The 25,031-nt window shown below is 47.1% G+C and overlaps 1 protein-coding gene across 8 annotated transcripts; it reads right to left on the bottom strand.

Annotated features, from left to right (window-relative positions):
* Nucleotides 1-6: 6 nt before the first annotated feature.
* LOC106741754 (rho-related BTB domain-containing protein 1) lies at nucleotides 7-25,031 on the bottom strand. Of its 8 annotated transcripts, none has more exons than XM_014614046.1 (16): nucleotides 24,944-25,031; nucleotides 23,935-24,091; nucleotides 11,566-11,936; nucleotides 10,998-11,101; nucleotides 10,736-10,933; nucleotides 9,552-9,759; nucleotides 8,514-8,756; nucleotides 8,349-8,434; nucleotides 7,733-7,859; nucleotides 6,877-7,011; nucleotides 6,376-6,399; nucleotides 5,440-5,593; nucleotides 4,903-5,033; nucleotides 4,075-4,317; nucleotides 3,781-3,929; nucleotides 7-3,138 (listed from the first exon to the last, which is right to left on the bottom strand). In XM_014614046.1, the coding sequence occupies exons 3-16, from the start codon at nucleotides 11,743-11,745 to the stop codon at nucleotides 2,883-2,885; spliced, it is 2,238 nt and encodes a 745-aa protein (XP_014469532.1). In that variant the 5' UTR covers nucleotides 11,746-11,936; nucleotides 23,935-24,091; nucleotides 24,944-25,031; the 3' UTR covers nucleotides 7-2,882. The 8 variants fall into 8 exon arrangements, with proteins under 8 accessions (XP_014469532.1, XP_014469531.1, XP_014469534.1 ...); XM_014614045.1 differs by having other exon boundaries at nucleotides 23,935-24,152; nucleotides 24,944-24,975; XM_014614048.1 differs by lacking the exons at nucleotides 23,935-24,091; nucleotides 24,944-25,031 and adding exons at nucleotides 19,559-20,305; nucleotides 20,505-21,058.

The raw sequence follows: 25,031 nt of genomic DNA, 5'->3' as shown, positions 1-25,031 counted from the left end.
GGGGGGGGGGACGTACAGGAACAGAAAAAAAGAAGAGAAAAAAAAGAGGAAACGGGTTGCGTAACTCTGATTATCGCAGATTATACGGATCGGTCGAAGAGGAGGCGGAGAGAACTCCGCAGAGAGAACGCCGTATGTTCTTCTTCGTAAAGAGTAAAAATTCTCGCGCACAAACTTACACGTCGTGTATTTGAAACGACTACGTACCAGTCTTGGGCGTCTTCGAGTAAACGACGACAATCACAGCGCAGAATACCCGAACTATCACTTTATACGTAGTCAAGCGCTATCGAACCAGTTTCTGACACAAGTGTCCGAAGGACGTCCGGGAGACATCCGACCAACGTCTCAATTTCGCAAATCGTAACATCTACCGGACGATTTCACAGAATGTGCGCGTATCTCTCGGACGCTCAGGTGAGAAACGAGAATCTGTACTTGACACGTCGGTTTAGTCGCACTACGTATAAAATAATAGTTTCAGCATTCTACTTGTAGACTAAAACCCTTAATAATTACTACACGATCATTGACCACTTGCATTTGTGAATTCTCATAGTTTGTGCGTTTCTGTTGATTCTGCCCGCGAGTTGACAGCGTGTTCCGTTTATTTTTCTGAAGAAAAAGCTCGGCTTGTATAAGAGATAAGTTAGCCGCAACATGTCCGTATCTCGATTATTATTGAACAAAATGCACAGCTTACAGAATCGTCTTTGGAATGGAAACAAATACAGAGGAAGATTGTTCCTATCGCCATTGCACAATTAAACATCGTCAAAGAAAAAGAAATCCTTCGCGTGTGAGACGTAATTACAGTTAAACATGATAATTGTATACGATTGATCGAGGATTTTGATCGATTATCTCGCGATCGGGAACACAAATACCCCTCAAGTGATCGATAACCGTGTCATTGACCTAAAATACATTCGCAAACGCCCAACACCGCTTTACCGTAAAGTAGCGCAAGATCGATCAACTCTTCTAAAGCCGATCGCATCTTGCTCGTTCTCAAGTGAACGATGCAACTTGGCCGATTGCCATTCGCCATGTCGGCCGTGTGAGGCTCGATGACTCTTTGCCTATCGACAGACAGAGATAACGGATTAACCGAAACGAGAGAGAGGTGGTCGACTTTTTGGCAGGCTGATACGCGCTGCGTCTCACGATATCGCCTATTAGCGGCGCTACGAACTAAAGCTATTGCTCAGCTTCTTCAGTCTAAACACGCATCGATGACAGGACGACAATATTATTAGCGCCGTGTTCCTCCTCACTTTCTACTTGTTTGTACACCGCGACGCTTTCGCGCGCGCCGAATCCTCCGGCACTCGAGATTTCCGCGCATCGACGAAGGCGGCGACGATTTATAGCGGGACAAAAGCGCGTTGCGTTATTATTCGCGAAACGTGTGCCGTCGCGGCGTTCTAAAATTATTCAATTCCTATCGAGAACGCACAATCAGGGACAACGATATGAGTGGACACTCGAGCTTGTTATGGTTTCCTCGTTTCCTCAACGATCCTGTTTTTTCAGGCACGGAAAAGCGACACACGGAGAAAGATATTTTGCTGGCATGGCAAATTTGTCAGTTACTATAGCGACAGCAAAAAGATTTGTCAGAAAAGATAATTTTGCTGTTGTAGCAATACGTCGTTGCGATAGCGATACAATTTAGTTGGCATAAACAAATCATTTTTCTCTTCATATACCCGGCAAATAGCAATTAATATTCCTAACAAATATTTGTGCTGCTCCAAATAAATCTTTTTGATGTCACCATAGTAACTGACAAATTTGTTATGCCAGCCAAATATTTCTCTCCGTGTAGATGTCAGTGATTGCGTTCGTTCATCGGTTTACCATACGCGGGATATTTCGATAACTTTAGGCTACTTGCCAAGTCTTCGTGTTCTTCGTCTAATCTTGATATGGTGTTTCATACTTTCCTCGTGGAGTTATTTTTATCACGAATTTATCACGACAAGAACAAGTAATCACAACCCCTTGATATAATATTAAAAAGGAAGATATAATGCGAGATAAAAGAGAAAATATAATAGAAGATAAAAAAGAAAAAGTTATGAAAAGAAGAAACGCGGACTATAATTTTACTTTTTCGCATTTTATAAATTGCCATTATTTCAAGAAGTCAACAGACATATTGAACCGTACGTAAAACGATCCTTATAACGTTCGCCACTTCTGATGAAGAGGAATACTAATATGCGAACGGAGAAAATAATTCCGGCCTTGATTCGTATCGGTGTTCACACAATCCTGTCTCTGAGTGTACACATCTCGTGGAATCAACGCGTAGAAAATACAAAGTCTCGCCTCGAGATACACAATCTTCTCGAGCTGAAGAGATAAAAGTGTGAGCTGTCGCGAGAACCGCAAGTACACGTAGAAAAAAAAAAACACCCGGACGCTCGCGAGGATCCGAGTCGTCGTCGTCGTCGGCATTGTCGCGCTCTTTAAAAATGCACACGGCATGCGGAGAATGGCTCCGTTAAAAAATGAATCGCGCGCGCACGCGCGAGACAAGGGAGTAGAACTCGAAAGGACCTCGACGGGCTAAAATCGAATGCATTCCTGGCTGACCCTGGGTCGGTTTCTCGTGGCATGATGATATCGGCATCATGTGTATCTCATGTGTGCTGGTTTGTTTGTTTCATGTGTGTTCTGTGTATTCTGTTCATCACGTGTACTTACGTGTGTTAGATGTACGCGCATATATAGTCTCGCCGGGTTGTCTTTGCGGTCGCTTAAGTATAAATCTGTAGCAGTATCAAAATGGTAAAAATAGTGCATATGAAGACCATGAGCACAGGTAGGATCAGGATGAATCTGACGGAGCGGCTGAGGCCGCTTGGCTCCTGTCATACGGCCTGCTCGCCGGATTCGGTGGAGGCGTCGAAGAGCGGCCGATCCGCGGGCGTCTCGTTCGACGTCGTCGACGTCGCGCCGCCGCCATTGCCGCCGCCGTTTCCGCCGCTGCTGCCTTCCCGCCTGGTTTTACTCGAGCCTGAGAAGCACAGGCAACCGGACTGATTACGGTTCCGCTTCAACGTCGGCTTGTTCTCGCGGTCCTGCTCCGCTAGACACTTCTGGTAATAGTCATAGTCCTTCAAGTACCTGTCGAACAGACCACGTCGATATTCAAAGCTGGACGCTGAACAGCAGTGGTGGCGAAAAATATCGCACGCTCGATTTTGTTTTTCTTTTTTTTACACATTTGCTACCGTGTACGACGCAGTGGTCTCTCACGGAGACCAGCGTCATAGGTGTGACAGTAAATATTTTTTTCTACGTCCACATCAAGTCCGTTTTTTTACACAATTACGTAAGAAAAATGACAAGGATGTTTTTACAAATAAAAATAAATTCCTCGATGACGAGCGTGTCGAAAAACGACGCGAGGTCGTAGCAGCGAGAGCTATTTAGAGAGTGTATATTATATATTATATAATTGTAAATTAAATAAGTTAAATCTCGATTTTCAAAGGCAGACTACTAGATGAGAAAGTGATTTCGAGGAACTCGTTGACTGTCAGCTTGTAGATCAACAAATGCTTTACATTTAGATACATGACGATTCCTGTCCTGTTCCTCCCAATCTCTCTATGTGCTCTGTTCCTCTGTTACTGTAATCTCCAAAATTCGGCAAGTATTTTTCACCATCGAACAACGATCGACTTAAGTGAGAACCTACGCGTATACTACGCTCAAAATTATTCAACCGGAAAGACATAGAGGCGTTTCCGCGTTTCCACATACCAGACCGGCGGCCATCGATGCTCGTTCAGATACTCCTGATTCTCCGGATGAAGTAGCCGTACGCTGCGAGGCGACATTTTGCACAGCTTATTATAGTTAACGCAGAGATGATTCATGCACCAGTCGGCCAACTGATCGGCATTATGCAGCTGCAAGTCGTAGCTAAGCGTTAAACGGCCATCGCCACCGCTATGTTATTGCGCGCGTCTTTTAATCCGTATCAAGCGAGACGGATCGATCGATCGACCGATCGATCGTTTGTACGTTCGTTCGATGCGGAAGGAAAACACCGACCTTGCACGGCTCCAACAACCTCAGGCAGTTTTCAACGGCTTCGTTCCCCTCGTTCTGCGACAAGCGATCGAGATCCTCGATCACTCTGCTCTCGACTAGATTTACCAATCGTGGAAGGCAGAGTCTGTTGGCTAGTTCCAATAGATTCAGGCATCTGGCCGAGGAGATCGCCGGCACCTCGTCCGTGTAAAGGTAGCAGAGCAACTTGTGGAATGTGTACTCCCGCACTCCAGGAAAGACTATCTGTCGTCGGGACAATCGCGAAATACACTCTCATTAATTCGTCGTGATCGATATTAATATGGTAATTAATGCGAATAGTTTTTGATCATTTTGATAGTTTAGGATCGGCAAAAAAGCTAAGTCTCGGGGTTGTACAAAATTAATCGCACGAACTGCGATCGAGTCAAATTGAAATACCGAGTCAGATCAGTAATTTGACGTGCGCAGAAAAAAGTGCTAGATTTAAGTGAATAATTACTCCAAGATTCTTTTTAGCAAATTTTTACCTGAATCAAGTATAATGTTTGCTTGATCCAAGTAAAATATTTTCCTAGTGAAATCATCCAAGTGAAATATATTTACTTGATCCAAGTAAAATTTATTTAATTCAAGTAAAAATTTGCTAAGGAATATTGGGTTCAAGTGATTATTTACTTGAATTTAGCACTTTTTTCTATGTGGGAATTTGAAAATTACACAAACGAGAAATAAAACAAGAACACGAACATTTGCTGAATACAATCCTGAAATTGAGTTCGTTCGACTCAATTCAAATCGTTTCGACTGATCTTCCTCGGTAATGTAAGTCACACAAAATACACTCACGACTTTTGCGCTGCTTTCGCGAAAATCGCCAGAGAACATGGCTTTCATCACGTCGCATCGGGCAGTGAGAATCGCTTTGTGGGCCGGTACGCTGCCGTCGTCCAACTCGAACATCACATCCGCGAAGAGACCTGAGTAAATTACATATGTGATCGAGAATACCTGCCGTAATCTCGCTTCGTCGTTCTTCGCGCGATTAAAAGGCTCCTGCTTCCAATATCGCAGCCGTGCCGAATCGTCAGATCAGAAACCAAAATTCTTCCCTTACAATATAAAATAATTGCGCTGAGAAGGGAGAATGTTTAGTATCTGTGACTAATATTGCATGCTAAAGTAATTACATTTAGAAAATTCATTTTCGTAACAAGCGCTATTATAATATTATTAAATACACGTATATTGCATTATTATGTTACAAAGAGATACGATTGACTTTGAAAAGAAGTAATTTGTAGCGAGATCAACGATTTTTCCTCTCAATCCGTCCGACACGGCTGCGTTTTGGGATCGGCGATTTTAACGACGTTCAACGCCCACCTTGCTCCAGGCAGATGTCTTCTAGTCGTTGTCTAACCACTTGCTTATACCGATTATTGAGATCGCTATTGACAAACTGCTCCCGCGTCTGTATGCTACCGAGCACCATGAGTAATTGCGGTAGCTCGAGGAACTCGGCCGCCTGTCTGATCTCCTGCGGGCAAGAGCGATCGGGGAATCACGTCGTGCGCCATCGCCATCACCGTCAACGTAGAAATGATCGACGAAAGGAAAACGATACGAGATCTAATTGCTTTCGGGCTGCTAGAGATCCTATCTCGCTAGGAGGCGGTGATTCTAGGAATGTCGGTGAGAACGATTCGAAGCGTATTCATGCAGACCCACGGTCGGCCGGCCGAAGGCCGATCCGTCAAGTCGCTCCTCGAGAGATCTCCCTGTTCAATGACAATGTCGAAGACAATGCTACAGTAGCGATGATTCACGAACTATAAGCTTAACGAGCATGGTCCTATCGGCGAAACCGAGGATCGACGTGCGACATCGTCGTCGTTGAAAATAACTTTTCTCTGAAAGCGCGACGATCAAACGCCTTCGAGTTGCGCGATTTCAACAAATTCCGACGATGTCCGTAGTTTTTCACGTTAACTCTGACGTTACCTCTCATTTATTTACTCCGTGATTATCTCCTCGACGTTCGGTTTGCTTCGAGACATTTCGTTGGCCGAACGTACAGCGGATCAATGCTCGGTAATGTGTCGAGTTTGCTTTTTATAAAAAATCGATACGCGACTCGAAATTGGAAAGGCGCATGCTCGTATATGATGATATGATCACGCAATTGAATCTCTCAAGTCGGATAAAAGATCAGCGCTGGATGAGGCTACTATGTGCGTGCGTGCGTGCGCATGTAACGTGTATACGTATGTACTGATGCGACTGCCAAGATTTCAAAACGCATCTCGCTTTTGTACTAACCAGTAGAAGCCCGATAGGAGCTGTCTGAAAGAATAGATCCGCGTTAGTTACTGTTATACTTTTGGCAACAATTGCGATTTTAGTTTGTCGCAGACGCGATATGCTCTCGGGGACCTCGGTAACCGGCCGCGATCTCTCTATTTCAACGCTCGACAATTATCCTCGCGAACCGGAGAAATTTCAACACACGTGTCGATAATTGACGCACTGACAACAGCAATTGATACGAACGGTAAGAGGATGCGCAAAGGCGGTTCAATTCGGAAGAATAGAACTTGTTCGATCGAGTCTCATCACACGTACCGCAAGCCTACAAGATCGTAAGCTTACTAGATCGCTCTTCATCGTTCGATTCATTCGGGATATACTGCTTACTCTCGTCTCTACACGTGCGTGTCTCCCGTGGTTTAATCACACAAAAATAAGGGAGGGGGACCGGGTCTCCTTACACTCTCCGAATACACGCCTCATCTTATGAGAATTTCTACCGATCCAACGTACTTGTAGATCGTGATACCGTTTATCCAAGCTTCCCGTGTAAATGAATTGCAGACACTGCTGCATCGCCTGCGGCGTGATCAACTTGGACAGCGTGACCACCGTTGTGGGCTGCTGCATTCCGTTCGCGTTCTCGGTCTGTAAAGTGTTCGGGGTCGGCGATTAGTTAGATAAGACGACACGAGACCGCTTTCTAAAGTTCCCGATGCGAAATCCCACTCGAAATGAGTAAATATTCACTCGAAGTAATAGTGAAAATATCACCACTCTTATAACATGCACAGTGGTCTGAGATAGATATTTCTCGGCCAAAATTCACTTTTTCAGGTGTCACCTCAAGTTGATGAAAATGCAGTTTTATGATGCCCTACAGTCAAATAATCATAAATTGTTATTATTTATTATTTTTTATCACTTATCGGTAAATGTGACGCTAAAAAGATTGCTTAATCCGAGGTAATCTTTAGTCACGTCTGTCACACTGTCAAATACGCGCTACATATTATATTATTTTAAATAGCGATGGTAGCATTATATACATTTGATACATTGAAAAGCACTTTTTTTTATCAAGATTCGGAGTTTTGGTCAAAAATTTTTACTTTCAAACCATTGTGCAACGGGGGAGTACGTGAGATTTTTCAAATTCAATTTCGACTTCACGTAAAAATACGACGATTCAAAGCGGATAATTTGGTTTTGATTTTAATTTCAGTTCAAACTCACTGTACAAGTCACTGTAAAAAGTCACTCGAATTCGAAAGCGACTCTGCTGCAACTCCGTTTTTCGAGTGGAGTTTCACTCGTAGAAATTTAAAGGCTGTTATCCGCGGCATCGCACGGTTAAAGACTCACTCACCAAACATATACGAATATTTTGGAAGGCAGGATGATTCAGCTCCCTCGTCGCGCCGTTAGTCTTCCTCTGATTATCCATCGTCGGCAGTACTTGAAAACTCGATCGTCGCTTAAGTTGTTCCCAAACTCTGCAACGTACACCGATTTGTTTGTGCCGGGGCGCTAATCACGGCCCTTAGTCGCGGCCGATGGTACATACAAACGTCTCATAATTACAGGTATTTTGCAAACTCAGTTCCGTCGCTACGTAAGTGGATTGTGCCGAGATTGAACGAAAACCGTGCAAGAGAAAAATGCTAAAGGGCCGCTGCGTTTTAACTCTTTATTTGGCAACGGCATTGTCGCGCAAGCGACAGCGATGGCTGGCAGGCAATTACACCGGCATGCTGAAGTGGGGGACGTTTTTAATTGCGTGGATGCGTCTGTTAGTAATTGTTAGTTAGCAAAAATCACCACACTCCCTCCAACAGAGCGTTCATGCGTTAGTTAGTTTCGACACCTTGGTTACGATCTCACGAAAGAGATTATACGATTATCCCGTCGCATGTGTGCCATGGCTCGCCGAATAAAGAGTTAACTGACGCAGGTGTAGAACATACGTGGCAGAATGAACTCACTTTGCGGGTTTGCTTTGATCGATACGAATTAGGCACTCAGTATCGTCGTTGAAGTCACCGACGGTGGCCTCGCCAAAAGTGCTCACCTTGACGGGAGAATAAGGGAAACATGTGTTATTGTGTTATCCTGTTACTACCTCCGAACCTGATAGAGCTGGGATATACCATGCTGGACTCGCTGGAGCTACGTGGTGTCAACTCGTGGGCGAGTTCCATCGAGAACAGTCGATGGAACGCCGGCGACGCCGCGGCGAGCAGGCACCGATGAGCCGAAAACGTACAATTGCCGGCAATTAGAGTGACGTCCGTGTGGACCGGCTTCGTCCACAGGGTCTTCATATTCTCCTCGTAGGTGCTCGCGGCCAGACATACCTCCGGCGGCACTGGTTTCGGCGGGCAGAACGGCGCCTGCCAAACAAAATTGGCGTCTCGATAGAATTGATCGAGGCGTCACGGGGGTTTCTCTCGTCAATTCAACCGTGATCTCCTCCAACGAGAGAAAGCGAGAGAAAGAGAGAGAGAGACGATTCAAGTCTTAATTAAATTCGACATCAAAAAGACCGTGAGTTTGGCCTTCTTGATTGATTGCAATTGATCTTATCAGGGTCGGGGAAGTTGATTTTTAAAGCAATTCGTTACCTTTACTTGTTACCCAGTGAAGAAATAACTCGTTATTCAAGAATTAACGGGTGCTTATAATTTCTGCTACTTTTTCATCAAATTTTGAATATTGCCATACATCCCATGTTAATGTATTCTACACGAGGAAAAATAATTTGCTGGCGCAACAAATTTTATGCTGTTGCAATAATATCTGTCATTTATTATGTGGAGAAGCAAAACGGTTTGTTAAGAATACCAATTGCTACTCGCTGAATTATTTTGCTGAATCTACAAATTATCAAGACGTTATGCATAAGTTTATGTTCCCGCCCTAATTGTTATATTCCTCACCGTTGCGCAACAAATATAATCGCGTTACCGACACTGTCACTAACGAAGAAAAATATCAAATTGTTACTAGAGAAAAGTAACATGTAACGGTAACAATATTGTTATAATATTGTAACGTGTCATATCAACCCTGAATCTTACATCTGTCTTTTCGTACACATTAGCAATCGCAGGGATACGCTAATCCTTCGTCATCACTCGAGGATGAAGATTTATCACGAAATCAATTTTTCGCATGTTATTCGTTACCTGTAAAAGAGGTCTCTGCACTCTCTTCAGATTCGTCATCCAGAAACGCTGTTGACGACGCGCAATCAAAGCGGCTCGTATCGAGTTCTCGAACACCTCATTTACACCGTAATAAGTGAAGACGCTTGTCTCGTAATAGCACACGCCGAGTTCTCGCGCCACCGCTCGCGCCTGATCCGGCATGACCAGATCGCTCTTCCTCGTAGCCCTGCGAACAATCGCGAACGAAGGACCAAATGATTACGCGTCGTCGGTTGGATGTGAAGTGCAGTGCGATGTAGTATATTGCGCGAACATCGTTAGCGGAGAAGATAATTGAAACGAAAGAGGATAAAACTGCAACCGGGCGATGACGTCAATATGATTACGATCGAGCTCGTACGACAGGAGGGCTTTCTGAAAGTCACGAGGAACCTTCAGGCTCTTTCTCTCTCTCCCGCGAGAGCAGTAGACTCGCCGTATGTCAAGGCCCGGTTAATTTTGGTTCGACCCGATTGCCCGTCCGTGGGAAATTTTAAGCTTTTCGATCGATCGCCGCGCTGCCGTCATAAATTTCATATGCCGCGATGCCGTGTAAACGTGGTCGTGTAATGAATATTTTTTCGTCGTTAAAAGAAATTCCGGTAAGCCCGGGAAAGCTCACGAAGACTCCCGTGAAATCAATACTTCGGCACACTTCGGTAAACTGGCCACCGTTGGAAGAGCATCGTTGCGATTCAATGGGTTTTACATACAGTTAAAAAAATCGACTTTGGGGAACCACACGCGAGTTTCGCTTGTGATTCGATGGAAGGGACACAACGGGCGATCGGAATAGACTGGCTTAGACTAGTTTTTTGAAAAAATATATTTTTAGAACGGTTGGCTTTATTTGGTTTAAAATCACGTTGTTACAGATTATTGCAAACTTCCGAAGAAATAAACGAGAAGAATGGCAAACGCAAAGGAATAATTGACTGATGAACTTGGTGAATCGAAAATTAGTCAAGCAAGTAAACGAAGACGTATAGTCGTTTTTGTTAAAGGATTAAGATCTCATTATCGATTAAATCAGAAATTCCATCTCAGCGAAAACATTGAGATCGGCGCTGCACTTCTGATGTGTAAGATTCGACTCGATCGAACAAGGGGATTCCCGGCGAGTCCTCTTCAATCGATCCGTCTCTCACGGACAAATGACTTACCTCACAAAGGGACTGCGGTCGCGAAAATAGCTGAGATAAGTCTCGTCCCGATACATGTATCGTAGATCGTTTTTGCATCCGACCAGTAGGACCGGTGTTTGCGGGCAGAACCTCCTTATCTCGGGATACCACATCGCCTTGCAGTTCCGCAAGGAAACGGGGTTGGTTATGGAGAAGCATAGTAAAACGACGTCGGACCTAACGAGATCCATCCCCAGATTAGACTCGTCGCACGAAATGCCGCTCTCGGCGACGATCTTACCTGCCGTACGCGAAACGTCGATCCTTCTCGTGATCGCCAAACGTGTCCCAGAGACGTAGCGACACGTTCACGTTGTCTACTATCTCCCAGGATCGCTCCAACACCTGATACACACACGTGCACAGAAAAAACGCAATACATGTATCTTTGAGATGACAAAATTATCATATTGATTTTTCTCGGAAACGCCTCAGCTTTCATCTCAAATCTCTCCAGACTCGCCGAGCAATTTACGCTGTTTATTATACCGAGAGAAAAATCTAAAATATAAAACGTGTACTCGACGAGTACTCTAATAATATGTTTACTTATATTAATATACACATTTTTTCACTGAGACTTTCTTTCTTTTTAATAAGGAAATATACATATTTTCTTAAAACCGTAACTTTTCACGATGTGATTTTGTTTGAAAATAAGAATTTAAATTTAAGCAAATAGGTTATTATTATCCACCGAATAGATATGTTTTATTATTTAGATACTTTTTTTCTTCTGGTGTATCGGAACGATCCGATTCGCTTCGATTCGAGACGTAATCCGTGATATAGATTATAAGCGAACTTACATCCTTGTAGATCCGATACTGGTCGATAGCCCAGACCGTGGGCACGTGAGTGGTCAGAAGCTGCGACAGTGACACGTGCTTGTTGCAGGCCCTGGCGCAGATCAGTCTGGTCTTTCCGACTGCCGTGTCACCCACGACCACGCACTTGACCAGTTCCTGGTGCGGTTGCTCATTGTCCATCACCGGCAGTCTCCCCTTTTCATGCAATATATCCTCTCACCTGCCAGATCGCTCGGATGGACCGCTAACCTCGGATCCGTAGATGCTGCCGCTGTCGTTTCCGTAGTCGCCAAGTGCGTGCACCACATCCGACCCCGGACTGGAACGCGACGTCCACGAGCTCGTCGACGCCGATGGAGTGTACGCTAGAACTGACGAAAACGGAACACGTTAATCTTTTCTACTCACGGCTAATCACTCTTGATTGAGCCATATTCTAAATTACTTTAACTACTCTGGACTACGTTAAGGATCGCGCTCTTCGCTGCGAGAATAGAGAGCCACTACGAGGGAAGGTGTCCTAAACCTCGGACGCCTCGCCTTGGTTGCACACGGAAGCACACGTGGACTTAGTTACGTCTGGTACTTTCGATGGCTCTTTGTTGTGCAGTGTTGTGTCTTTAAGTGTCTTTAAGTGCCGCTCTATGTCGCGTCTGTCGCATGAATCATTTAGCGGCTCACAGACACCAAGCGCAAGGTGAATCGACTCTTTTTGAAGACAGATATGAGCACCGTGTGAGAACATCGAAAGACGACTCTCTCCGCTTGCGCCGATACATAATAAATCGCGATTACCGCTCGAGTATAGAGAAGTTTGAATTAGATCGATGGCGTGGAACAAGAGCATAAATGCATAATATCAATATTCGATCGGTCCTGTAACGTGCAAGCCCTAATGGAGAAGCTACTGTCGATCTTGACCTGCGAGCTTGATCGCGGGACGATCGAAGATGAAGAAGGCGGAGAAGGAGGAACACATTCGTGCCGAAAATAATTTACAATTGCCATCATCTATCATCGGGATGGAAACTGGATGAATTGCGCGAAGATCGCATGATACATTTATCTGCGGGAGATAGAACATCGCCGCACGTATGTCGAAGGCGCGTGTATGAACAGGCACGGATGTATTTTAAGCCTAGAAGAGAATTCGCGACGAGTTTAGGCATTCTGGATACATATATATACGCAACCGTGCCTATTGATTTGACCCTACGGAAGCGTCCGCTATATTTAGAAACGAACCTTCGCAACCTCAACTTCTATATCACCTTAACCCTGAACAGACGCATCGACATATAGCACCGATCTCTCTCTCTCTCTCTCTCTGTCCGATTCATTCTCCAAGTCCTCATCGCTCGATAAACTTCATTCTCGGCGGCTGTGTGCGCGCGCTATACTAAACTTCCCTCTCACGAATCTCCATTCAACTTCTCGTTGGCTTCTCGCTTTGTGACTTTGGTTTCCTGTCCGGAGAAATTGACCCTCATTATTACGCGCTCGTCGAATATATGCATTCAGACGCAGCGCGTCAAAACACGTTGGAACGTAACGAAATATTTCCGGGAACTTCTTCGGGGTAGCTCCTTCGCGAAGTTATATATGTGCGTATCAGTCGAATATTCATGAACGTTCGGTCAAGCCATACCTGGATTTAATATTAGATGTTGTTCGATTTCCTTATCATTGAGTAATGTACGCCCAGTTGATTGACGATAGATTGTATTTTATCTATTCTTTATCGAGTATGTAAATCTGTAAAATTCACGATCGAACTTCGAGATATCTCTTGCTATCAAATTAAAAATACAACTAATACTAGATGTGTAACATCTGAAACTAATAGCTAATAAAATAAATAAAAATGACGAATGCTCTTTTTTAAGTAGGAATCAAAACTTGAGACTGTATAATCTGGGAGAATTCCAAAACTCCGAGCCAGCCACAATGCTTCTAAAGTTATAAACGACGTTGAAGAATCCTTGAAGGTAAAACCGCATGACAAATGATGCGGTTTGAGTGTTATTTATAACCTTCGACAATCGCAAATTCAATTTGACCGGCCGGAAAAAACAGATGGAGTCACGGGAAGCAAGGGAATTTGAGTGCCCGCAATTTTCACGCGAAACGCAAGCCGTGGTAACAACGTAGGCAACATGCCCGCCGATGTGACGGGAATAATGTTATAATATCCGCTTATTACGATAACGCTGTGCGTTTACAGGAAACATGTCGATAACGCTAGATGACAACCAGTCTAAGTATGCAAGCGTGATATTCACTGAGTCACGATGCGAAAATCGAAAGCGTCGTCGCTCAATAGTCCGCTTGTTTCGCTGACGCTTTCCGGGAAATGTCTTTGGATGAGACCTACTTTCGTGAAATAGAATTTGTAGCGAGTCCCCGAGCCGTTCATTCAGCAAATCAGTTACGTTGCGCATCTCAATTAAAAATGAATTGGAAATGGAATGTATCTTATCTATACACGCGTGTGCTCCCCGCTTCGAGGAATCGTATCGACGAGAGCTTTATATGCAAAACTATCGATCGGCAGTGGGGGAGGGGGAGGGGGGAAGATAATTAGTGTAGGAACGGACTTTTCGCGTGTCTATTTGACATCGTATTTTTAAATATACAATTCGCGAGCGTAATCGTGTCGTTATCGGGTCTTATCCAGCGCTACATTAAATAGTTACATAGTCTACTACTATCTACAAGTAGATAGTAGGCAGACAAATATGTAAACTCTCGTAATCGACAATGTAAAGTAGCCAAAGGTTACAGTCGAATCATCGCTCGAGTCGAAATCGCACTCTTTTGATCGTATTTCTATTTTCAGTTCGGGAGAAAGAGATAAAGCGATGTAACGTATCGCTTTATCAGCTAAAATAATCTCAGAGACTATATAGGGAAACGACCATCCCCCTCTCATCGGGAGCGAGGCGGTCTCAGCTTCCGAATGCAATTTGTCCCACGTCTCTACGATTTTTCTACACGGAGATCTAGACCGGCGGCGAATCCTTTGACGGGGACTGATGCCCAGCTACAAAGTTAACGCGTCTTCTTCTCTTTAGACAAGCGCGTCGCCGCTCCCGAAGTGAGAGGTGTCAAGTCCGCGACGCGAACGTACTACGATGTGTTGTGCGCGTGCCGCCGTGTTAGACGGCAAAGGACGCCGCGCTGCAGGCATCCATAAAAGTCAGAACGCCTGTGACAACCGTATCTCGGCAAAAAATCAACGCTGAAACATGAGATACACGCCATTCTCTCCGGCATCTCGTGCGGAACGTATTTATGCTGCTCGCACATGCTCTCGTTATGACATGCGCTCACGTGCATATACAATTACGGCTCACGTGGTATGAGAGGCGCATCGACGCGCAGAGACGTCGGAAAATATTTAGATAGGCAAATGAGAAGTACCGGCGGTCTTTATCGTACAAAGCGCGAGGCTTCGCGCGTGTTTCGTCCGAGAAATTTCACACGGAGATTGCCGCGTGCGATCCGCTTATCTCTTCCGAATGTAGTTCTTCACCGCGTGTTTGCGACATTTCGAGCAATATAAAACCCTACAGTGGTCGCGCGGGTGACAGGTGTCATCCGTGCGCATTGAAATACATTTTCCGGAAAATACTAACAAATATCTGTTAGAATCCCGCCTATCGACTATTACGACTGCACACTCTCGTGTGCACTCGCTTTCGTGTTATAATAACTAAAAGGTGTAGAAATATACTAGGTATTTCGTGGTTATAGTTAAAAAAAAACTCTCCCATTTTTTTCGGCTTTTTCCGCGGGAAAAATGAGAAAAAAAATCAAGTTTTTCCGAGTTTTCAAAGTTATACTTGTGCCGATAAGTAATAATGTGTTTAAATAACGAAAGGATAAGCCATCTTTTATACTTGCTTGTTAACACCTGCCGATATTCACGACTGTCTCTAACGATTGTCTTCACACGACTGTAACCATTACTTTTCGACTACAATTGCTAATGCGTCGCGCTCTACAGGCATCTATCAGTACTCGTTCTATCTACTTCGTCGGCAAAATAGTGACATATTTATCTTACGCCATAATGTATTTGTCAGTTACGTATGGGGATTGCACACAGAGAAAAATAATTTTGCTGTTGTATCGAAAGCATCGTTGCTATTGCATATTCGTTGCGATAGCAAAACATTTAATTAGCATAACCAAATTAGCAAATTACTTATAATTAGAGCAAAAACAGTTTTGTTGCAGGATAGAAAGTATTCTACCGAGCGAATTTGTCCTTAAGATGCGTTAATTTGCTGTTGGAACCAAAAAAGTGTTTTTCTACATTTACTAATTTATTCTTAAAAGAAAATAATTTGTGGATTCGGTAAAATAATCCAGCGGATGACAATTAGTATTCTTGACAAATCGTTTTACCGTCCATATAGTAATCGATAGATGCAAAACATACTGAATTTCTTCGGACAGACGAAACATAATCTTCCATACATAAGCCAACCCTTTGAATCCTAGTAATATTTGTTACTGTGTTACTTTCTAAAACGATTTTTTTTTAATTAAAAATATCAATTTTAAACAGGATATTTGTCATCCATATGATCACTCATGTTGCATTTAGGTACGCAATTTCTCCACAGATAAATAAACGACCAATACCGAAGCTGCACTATCCGAGAAATTTGTTCTTCAGCAAAGTAGGGTTGTACTTCGATTTAAGTTGCTTATGTTGCTAATTATTCAAACTGATAAGTTGAGATATTACGCAACAAATATTGCATGGTTAAGATCACAATCAAGTTGGAATCGATTCTTAATGTTTCAGAATCACCAGAATTTCTTCCAAATCGAATCCTTTCGGAGAAATTAACGCGGTAAGGCGAATATATTACGAAATTAATATGCGTTTAGTTCGCTTCGAGATTTTTATGTTCTGCGCCAATCTTTTATTCGCTAATACTGCACAGTTTTCCAACGTGCTCGTATAAAGACAGCAGAAAGTATGCGAACAATGATTTATTGCATGCTTGCAATAAGTTAAATACCATGTACTTCTTGCGTGTGCGATAAAGCAGGGTAACATGGGCGAATGTTTTATGCGTCAGTTAGAATCGGTAACAAAAGTCGCCATCGAGCTTCAGCGAGGCTCATCGATCTTTTCTAGTTTGACGTTAAGTTGTTTTCGCATTTGCTGCTACGCTACGTAATGCGCAAAATCACGATGAATATTAGGAAAGGACGGAACAAATTGACCGGAAACGCGGAAATCTACGAAATTTCTCTGATACAGACACTCTCATGTACCATGAGTGACGAAAAAGAGCGATAAAAAGAATCATGTGTGAGGAAGAAAGTTTGAAACAAAGCTCAAGCTCTCGCGAGGGACGTAATTTCTCTTTTCTCGAGCAAATTAATTTGTTACTTTCTGTTACTATACAGAGAACATTAATACGTCACAGTGAATCGTACGTGTGCTGACGCATGACTAACTTTAACAATGCGCTGCCATTTGGGTACTTTGTACGTTTCGATTGTGCAATGACACGCCAGCGAGGGTTATTTTCAAGCCTCGCATTGATCCTAAATCCCGTTTCAACGTCCTGGGCGCTTTTGCAAGAGCGTATTTAGTCGGAGAAATATCGTCCTGACGTCATTCACGTATATAGTCCCGAATCGACTCTCAGACTGCCTTAAATAGTCAAAACCCTAAAAACTTGGACGTTCTTGAAAGTCGATTCAGCAATCCGCGTGTATCTTGTGGATCGCGACGAATAGCGGCGCATACAGCGTGTGAGGTTTCGCAATCTCCTCTCTCTCTCTCTCTCTCTCTCTCGTCCCCTTATTAGATGTTATTGATGTTCTTATCAAAATGATGTGTTTCTCAATTCGATTGATAACTTACAAAAGAAATACGCGCTGACCACGCGCCGATCTCGCGATTAGGTCGGTCGTTGCGGTGCTACCGTCCGCACTGTGGGTTAGTTCAACGGAGCGAGAGAGAGAGAGAGAGAGAAGCGAGCGATGTAGAACGTTTGCGGGGACGGACTGTAGATACGCGCCTCGCCGGATGGTAGAAGCAGTCGTGCATTGCGGCGCGTAGACACCGTGCTGACGCATTGCAGAACGGGTCAGAGGGAGGTCAGCCGCAGACGTAGAAGAGGATCGGCAGTCCCCCGGCGGCTGTCGCCAGTAGAAAAAAGCCGAGCGAGGCGGCCGAGAGGTCGGCGCACCACCCTCTTTCCTTTTTCCACCTTTCGTTACCGAGGCGGCCCCATCGGGACCACGTCGTGGTTCGCTTTCTTCGCAACCGTCGATTCGCAACCACCACTACCGTCGCCACCGTCGTCGTCGACGTCGCCATAGTCGTTGTAGTCGTCGTAGTCACAGCCGTCGTCGAGCGGTAAATCAATTCTGCCGAAGGACGGTCCAAGTCTAAGAATTGCACGCGGGGTCAACGAGCCGCGCGACGGCCGACCGTCCGTCGGCCGCATTAATTAAGTAAACGGTGTTCTCATTGCCGACCTCTTTCAGCGGTTAATCTCGCGGAACTGTGTGCGACGGTGCGTGCGCGTCGTGTACAGTCGCCGTTATTATTACAGTCCGGGAGGCGTGCCTCTCAGAGCCGGCCGATCGGAGTCACGTTTCGCCTCAGAGAGTTCGCGTCACGTGTACCTGTCGATTTCGGCGCGTCCGTGCTCCCCTTATCGTCCCTCTCTCGTCGTGCGTTTCCGTCGTTTCCCCTTGTCCGCGTGCTCGCGCCTTATCCGACGGCGACGTCGTCGTCGTCCGCTCCTGCTCCGTGGTCGACGCAACGATAAAATCAAGCGGCATCGGCACGCGCCGCTTAAATCGCGATACGCGCAGCCAATCGACGCGGTCGTTAGGCCAAATGATCGCGACGCACCGCAACGTCGAGAGCGAAACGGCGCGTCTCCTATGTTACGAGCAGGGCATAAATCAATTTTTAACCGTGCCACGGCTGTGGGTCGACGGTCCGGCGATCTCTCTCTCTCTCTCTCTCTGCATACACCGCCGATTGTCTCTCGCTTGCAGCTAATTGCTCCACCCATCTGTACGGACTCTCGGAACGGATGGCGAGAAGTCAGTCGTCTCGTGGAGAGATTCTCCCTGCGACTCGCGGATCGTTTTTGGGAAAACGCGATGTCTCCCAATGCGCGAGAATGTTAAAGACTAAAGTGTGCGCGAGGTACGATAAGGTTGTTAGGGTAGTAACAAGGTTATATCGCAACGGGAACGAAATCTATCGACCGCTCGCGCATACGGAGTTGGCGATAACTCACTCGATCGAATGATGCAAATGCTGTATACCGATGATGACGACGCGCGCGCCTGGCGAACGTGTACGCGAACGTGCATGTAATGCATACGCGCTAATGTTAACGCTAGCCGCTCGCTCGCTTCGCGGCTGCATTAATATTCGCAAGGCCAGGGTGCTGCAAGTTCGAGGCTCGCCTCTGCATCGTGCGACGGGGACGCTCGCACTCGATGCAGACAGTGTTCTCTTATATAAGTTGAAAGCGAGACGGACGAATGGGCGAAGAGAGCGGGAGAGAGAGAGAGAGAGAGACGGACGGATAGATCTAGATAAATAGGTGGAATAATAGTCAACGGCCACGCGACGATAAAGCCGTATCGACAAGAGCCGCGTCGATCGCGGAGCACCTCGGATTTCTTTCCGCTCTCTTTTTCTCTCTCGCCCTTTCCGGATCGTTTCTCTCTCTCTCTCTCTCTCTCTCGAAATAGTTCCTCTCGCAAAGAGAGAGAGAGAGAGCCTCGCGGGTAACGAGTAGGCGGTAGTCTCGGTGCATTTCGCGAGGGAGACTCCTCCTCCTCCTCCTTCTCGGAGCTAGCAACTCCGGCACGCGCGACTAACGGCGCCCGAGTGTCGCTGGAACGACGTCGACGGCGACGAGCGAAAAACAACGATGACGACGTTGACGTCGAGCGCGACTATCGTTCTGGCGGAGCAGTGACTTACTCGTGATCGATTCGTATTATGCGTCTCTCCGACCGCTGCCGGCTTCTCTCCCGCGACGATGACTACGACGACGGCTAAGACGATGACTACGACGACGAGGTGTGACCGCGACGACGATCCTTCTCCGTAGGCGGCACCGGCAGCGAGTCCGCGAAAATCGCACGACCGGGATACACTCGTGGCGGCGATCTTTCTCTCTCTCTCTCTCTCTCTTTCTCTCTGTGTGTGTGTGACAGCTGCACGCCGGTTTGCTCACTCAGGCTGACGCATGCTGCGCGAATACACGCGACAGCGCGGAGGCGCGACGGGTTTGGTGAGGCGGCACACTCTCGCGCGAATGAAGCGCGATATATAGACGTAACGTATATGCATACGTATGTAATCGACTACGCGTAGTCGAAGAGAGGAAAACAGAAAGAGAGAAGAAGACAGAAGTAGAAAGGGAGAGAGAGAGAGAGAAAAAGAGAAGAGGAGGCAGGTCCAGTCGACGCACGAGATATTAGTTGCGCGTTGTGCCCTCCCGCCTGTTGACGAAGAGCGAGCGGATGTCTCTCCCTTATGCGAACACAACAGAGAACGCACAGAGACGCGGGAGAAGGTGGGCGCGCGAGCGAGCGAGCGAGCGAGCGAGAGAGAGAGAGAGAGAGAGCTGCTGCAGCGCGTAATCGTGAATCGCAGATGAGACAAACGGGGGATCTAACGATCGCCGCTCCTCCCGCTCGTCTTCTCTTGGAGCGCGACGATGAACTAGAAGAAGAAGAAGAAGGAAGAGGAGAAGAAGAAGCTGCACATCGCGGCGCAACCGGGACGCTCCGCGCGACGTTCCGAGCGATGTCTCGGCGGGATGGCCGAGTGAGGAGGGACATTACGCGGGGAGGAGAAGCGAGAGGGGAAAGAAACGGGTGCGCTCCGAAAGCGGCGAAACCGCGCTCCGGTTAACTCTAACCTGTGCTCGGGTCAACGCTGCCGCAAACGCTGGGATCGCGCTCCGCTGGTGTCGCGAATTCTCTCCGGCCTCCCCGACCTCACTCACTAGTCTCCTCTCGCTCCTGCGGCTTCCGCTCTGCGATCCTGCCGGTCACGGGGCGGCTCGCTCGCGTCTTTCTCAGTACGATCGCACGTCCTCCGTCCGCGTGCTCCATGCGACTCGCGACGACGACGGCTCGTCGCGACCGGGGCTCCCCAGACGGCGGGAGGTTCTGTCTCGACGATGTCCCTCTCGCGACAGCAACCCTTCTACGAGATCCTCCCTGGCCGTGTCCCCTCCTCCTCGTGAGCTCTCGTCTCCGCGGCTTTCCGTTCTCCGACCTGTGCTCCCGAACGACGGGGCGACCCAAGAGCGAGGGATCTCCGTCCGCGGCGAAGGGAGCTTGCGTGCATTCGGGGGAGAATCGCGAGAACGCGGGGGGTTCGCGTGTGTCGAGGCGCGCGCTCGCTCGCGTGTACCGACCAGAACTGCGCACCACCTGTCAACGACTGGTCGTTCGAGCGCCAGTTCGAGTTGACCCACCTCCGCTTACGAGGGCCGCCGGCCGATCGAAGCCGCCGCCGCCGCCGCCTCCGCTGACGCTGATGCTGACGCTGCCGCCACCGCGCGCTGCCGCCGAGGCTGAGCCAGGTGGACGACGAAGACGACCGGGCGTCGTGCAGCCTGTGTCATGTCGACGCACGTGTCTCTTTCTTCCTCTTTCTCTCTCTCTCTCTCTCTCTCTTTCTCACACGCGAGTACGCTGGACACAGGTCGAGTACGGCGAAGTACAGTCGCGAACGCTCGTCGGTGACTCGTTTCGCAGCGGACTTCTCCTAACAACGAGGTGGAAGGAGGAAGAGAAAGAGAAAGAGAGAGAGAGGGGGAGAGAGAGAGAGAGAGAGAGAGAAAGGGAAGGGAAAGGTCGATCGAGACCTTCGTCGATGTCGTCGTCGTCGAAGGTCTCTCTCGACGGGCGCGGTGCTGCCTCGGACGTGAAAAACGTACGATTAGGGTAGGATAAGGGTGCGTGAAGAACGAGGAGAAGGTTCTATCGAGTCGCCGGTATGACAGAGAGGAAACGACCACACGAAGGGGAAGAAGAGAGGGTCGCGATCGACGAGACGAGTCCGACAGCAGCCGGCGAACTGCTCGCCGCTGAATGAACCCGCCGTGACCCCGACGCTTCTCTCCGCTTCTCTTCTCTCCGACTCCACCACGACCCGTGTGTCCGCTGTTGCCTCTTTCGTCCTCTCTCCTTTGCCCTTTCCCCCCGCCCTGTATCGACCGATATGTGTGCGTGGTCTTGCTGTTATTTTATAAACGCGTCCTACCCTCACCCTCGTCTCACCTTCCGGCCTTCTCTCGCCCCTCGTTCGTGGCCGCGGTGATGCGCCGCGTACCGATCTCGCTCTCACGGGAGGGTCAGTGTTTTCGCGGAAGATATCGTCGCACAAATTGTTCCGGGAATGATCACCGTGCCAAATCGCTCCTCGGCAATGGTGATTGGAGTTTCTCGCGCGATTTCCGCGCGGGGCCCGCGAGCACGTCGTTCGTCTGATTGGAAACGGCGGTCCGAGTAGTTACGTCTGTTTTGAAGTTTAACTTCTTCGCGAGACGATCGCGGCTGATCGAAGCGGGATCAAATTCGCTTCAGGATCGTAAGGTCGATTACGTTCGTGTCGACGTACGAATAACACTGTTCATCCGGCCAGGACAAGTGCCATTTGGCGGGAAGCGGTACCGTCGCAATAACGATTGGTTATTGCGTTACGTTACAACACAGTCGAGGTTGCCCGATAGTCGAAGCAATTAGTCCCGAACTGATGGTCGGACTCGGTGCTTTCGTGAAAGAACGATTAGCGAAGCGGTAAATTCACCTGGTTCAATTTCATTCGGTACGAGAAGCGCGATACTTCTGAGAACATGCACCGGTACCGATATCGGCACCGTGGTTAACCGTCACGCGCATGCTGGATTCGCTGTGACGTCAGGGGGCGAAAAATCAATCTACCCTGCCACCGCACCGTGCGGCAGAGTAGAGACTCTATGTGTGTGTGTGTGAATATATGTATTTGTGTGCGACGCACTATCACCGCTGCCTATCGGCGCCACTTAATTGCTACGGCAGTTACGTTCGCGGATGTAATATCGATGCGATGAGGAATTTTTTACGAGATTTTCTGGGACGATTGAATGGACACGCTTAAGCGCCGTGTTATAATTCACGCAACGCGAAATCCGCGATTAATCACAAGCAGACTCATGTTTATTGTCGCGGAATGAGATCAACTACAACTGCGGTCGGCACGCATTATCCTTGAGTTCGATTGCGACTTGAATAAGAAACTCGAATGGAAAAAAGATAGAATCACGCCGATCGATTGTAGAGCTGTCGATTGATATCAATCAACGAATGTTGCTAATTGAGCGATTTCTAGGAAGATACGAATCAACAAACGTCGTTAATTGAGCGATTTCTAGGAAATAAATAATAACTAATTTGCACGCGTGTTATCGCGTCTTCGAACTATATTTGCTGGCAATATCTAAGATCGTCTCGAGTCAAGCACTTCTCGTTTTAAGATATCTTTGTAAATAAATAAATTAAGAAATTAATTATACTATTATACAAATTAATTTATTAATCTCTGTCTCTCTCTCTCTCTCTCTTTTGTATTTTTTCTCTCACTTCTTTTCTGCTACATTATATTTTTCATGTCTTTTTCACCTCTATATTGTATCTTAATTGCGCTTGAAGAGGAACTTTTGCAGAGAGCGCAGAATGAATACATCTATCTCCCTCTTTCTCTCAACGTTATTAATTTCGGATCACAGATCTGCCCTCTGAAGACTTGCTGAAATTTCCGCTACGATCGCACAATTTCAACTTTTCTCTGCAGAGGCAAAGCAAGATAAATACATCTCTCTCTCTCTCTGTCTCTCTCTCTCTCTCAACGTTATTAATTTCGAATCCCCAATCTGCCCTCTGAAGATTTACCTAAATTTTCGCCGCGACCGCAGAACTGGAACTTTTCTCTGAAGAGGCAAATCCGCGATACAACATATCGAGAGGGGGTTCAACATGTGTTCCCTACGAGTTCCTCGAACCGCGCCGCGAGAGACGATTGCGACGTTATTGCAAAATTGACGGTTTCGCGATAAGCGTTACGTGCCGCGAGAATACGCGACATCGTGCGTTCGGGGCAACGGTATTTAACCGATTAATTAATCGCCACGACCTATCCGTAAGTGACACAAACGCGCGCGCGCGCACATACACATACGCGCGGCCTCGTAAATTGGCATAATACTCGCGCAAGCCCCGTTGTCGCGGAAGCTTAATGCGTGAAATTGCACGGATACGCGCGTGTAATAACGATCGCGTGTCTCTTACTTGCACACGTACCAATAAACGGTGACAAACACTCTTCGCGGCGATCAAACGCAGCGCGCGCTCGTCCTCCCACGTAGCCGGTCCGCTCCTCTTGCGCAGCTGCCCGCCGAGTCGCCGCAAGGAGCGCACGTGAAAAATTCCCTCGGTTGACTGACTATCAGAGCTGCAACTGAAACGACGACGCTGATAGCCGCGGCCTTATACACGGCGCGTTAATGCGTTGACTCCGGCTGCGGAAAATAAACACGCGGCTCATTGATAAGTAATCCGCGACCATGCCGGCGCGCGCGTTATGTACATTACGATAGCCGACGATAACGGCGCGCACTCCGACGGAATCGTTTTGGCACGGAGGCGCGTTACGAGATCGCGACGCCGCTAAAGCCGATCTGGAGAGGGACGCGCGCGCCACTCCTCGCGCGGGAAATGAACGCGAGCGGCGCGTTATTTATCCGTTGATAAAATTGATCCTGGAGCAATATAAATACCGCTTGCGCGCGTGCTTCGCGACGCACCGCACGCGCGCGCGTATCTAATTTTGTTACGTATTTTGATCGGACTCTGTCTCTCTCTCTCTCTCCGCGCGTTATCATATCGACGAGCTGCCGCCCCTCCGCCTCACATTGCCGCCGGTGGACACGTATTTTTATCGAGAATGTTGGTATATCGGAATTGTTACGTACAGCCGCGCACAATGAAATTGATGATCTGTTAGAAGCAGCGAGCACGCGTGTGCGTAAAAACATTAATGATCGATCGAACGGTTAAATGCTTGTGGTTAAATACTTGCGACGTACAAACATATGGAGATAAATTATATATATGTAGGTATACGTGTATATAAGCGAGTTAAAAAAATTGTCCAAGCCGACCGGCAACGATTCACGATCAGACAGCGCACTTCATCGGTATTCAATGACGACGCGTGCGCACGCTCGCGCGTTATTAATGTACAATTAGTGGCGTACAAAAATGCGCGGCGTATGCGTCGTCGCTCGGCGTACAAGATGGACGTGTTTACCTTCTGTTTGCCACGACGGATGCGCTCACACTGAAATCTGAAACGCGATACTTTGTGTACACGCCGTGTGTCTTGCGCGCCGCGAAAG

This window comes from Dinoponera quadriceps, unplaced genomic scaffold (genome assembly GCF_001313825.1).
Source record: "Dinoponera quadriceps isolate SergipeBrazil2010 unplaced genomic scaffold, ASM131382v1 scaffold587, whole genome shotgun sequence".
NCBI lineage: Eukaryota > Metazoa > Arthropoda > Insecta > Hymenoptera > Formicidae > Dinoponera > Dinoponera quadriceps.
Note: the sequence above shows the minus strand (reverse complement) of the source record. Positions and strands in the feature narration are given on the sequence as shown.

What these genes read in the sequence shown, in the direction of transcription:
- LOC106741754 (XM_014614046.1), bottom strand. Translation starts at nt 11,745, where the DNA reads ATGGACAATGAGCAACCGCACCAGGAACTGGTCAAGTGCGTGGTCGTG. An exon ending in AGTATCGGATCTACAAGGAT is followed by an intron (nt 11,102 to 11,565) that starts GTAAGTTCGCTT and finishes TGTGTGTATCAG; the next exon opens with GTGTTGGAGCGATCCTGGGA. An exon ending in GCTCCAGCGAGTCCAGCATG is followed by an intron (nt 8,435 to 8,513) that starts GTATATCCCAGC and finishes TCTCCCGTCAAG; the next exon opens with GTGAGCACTTTTGGCGAGGC.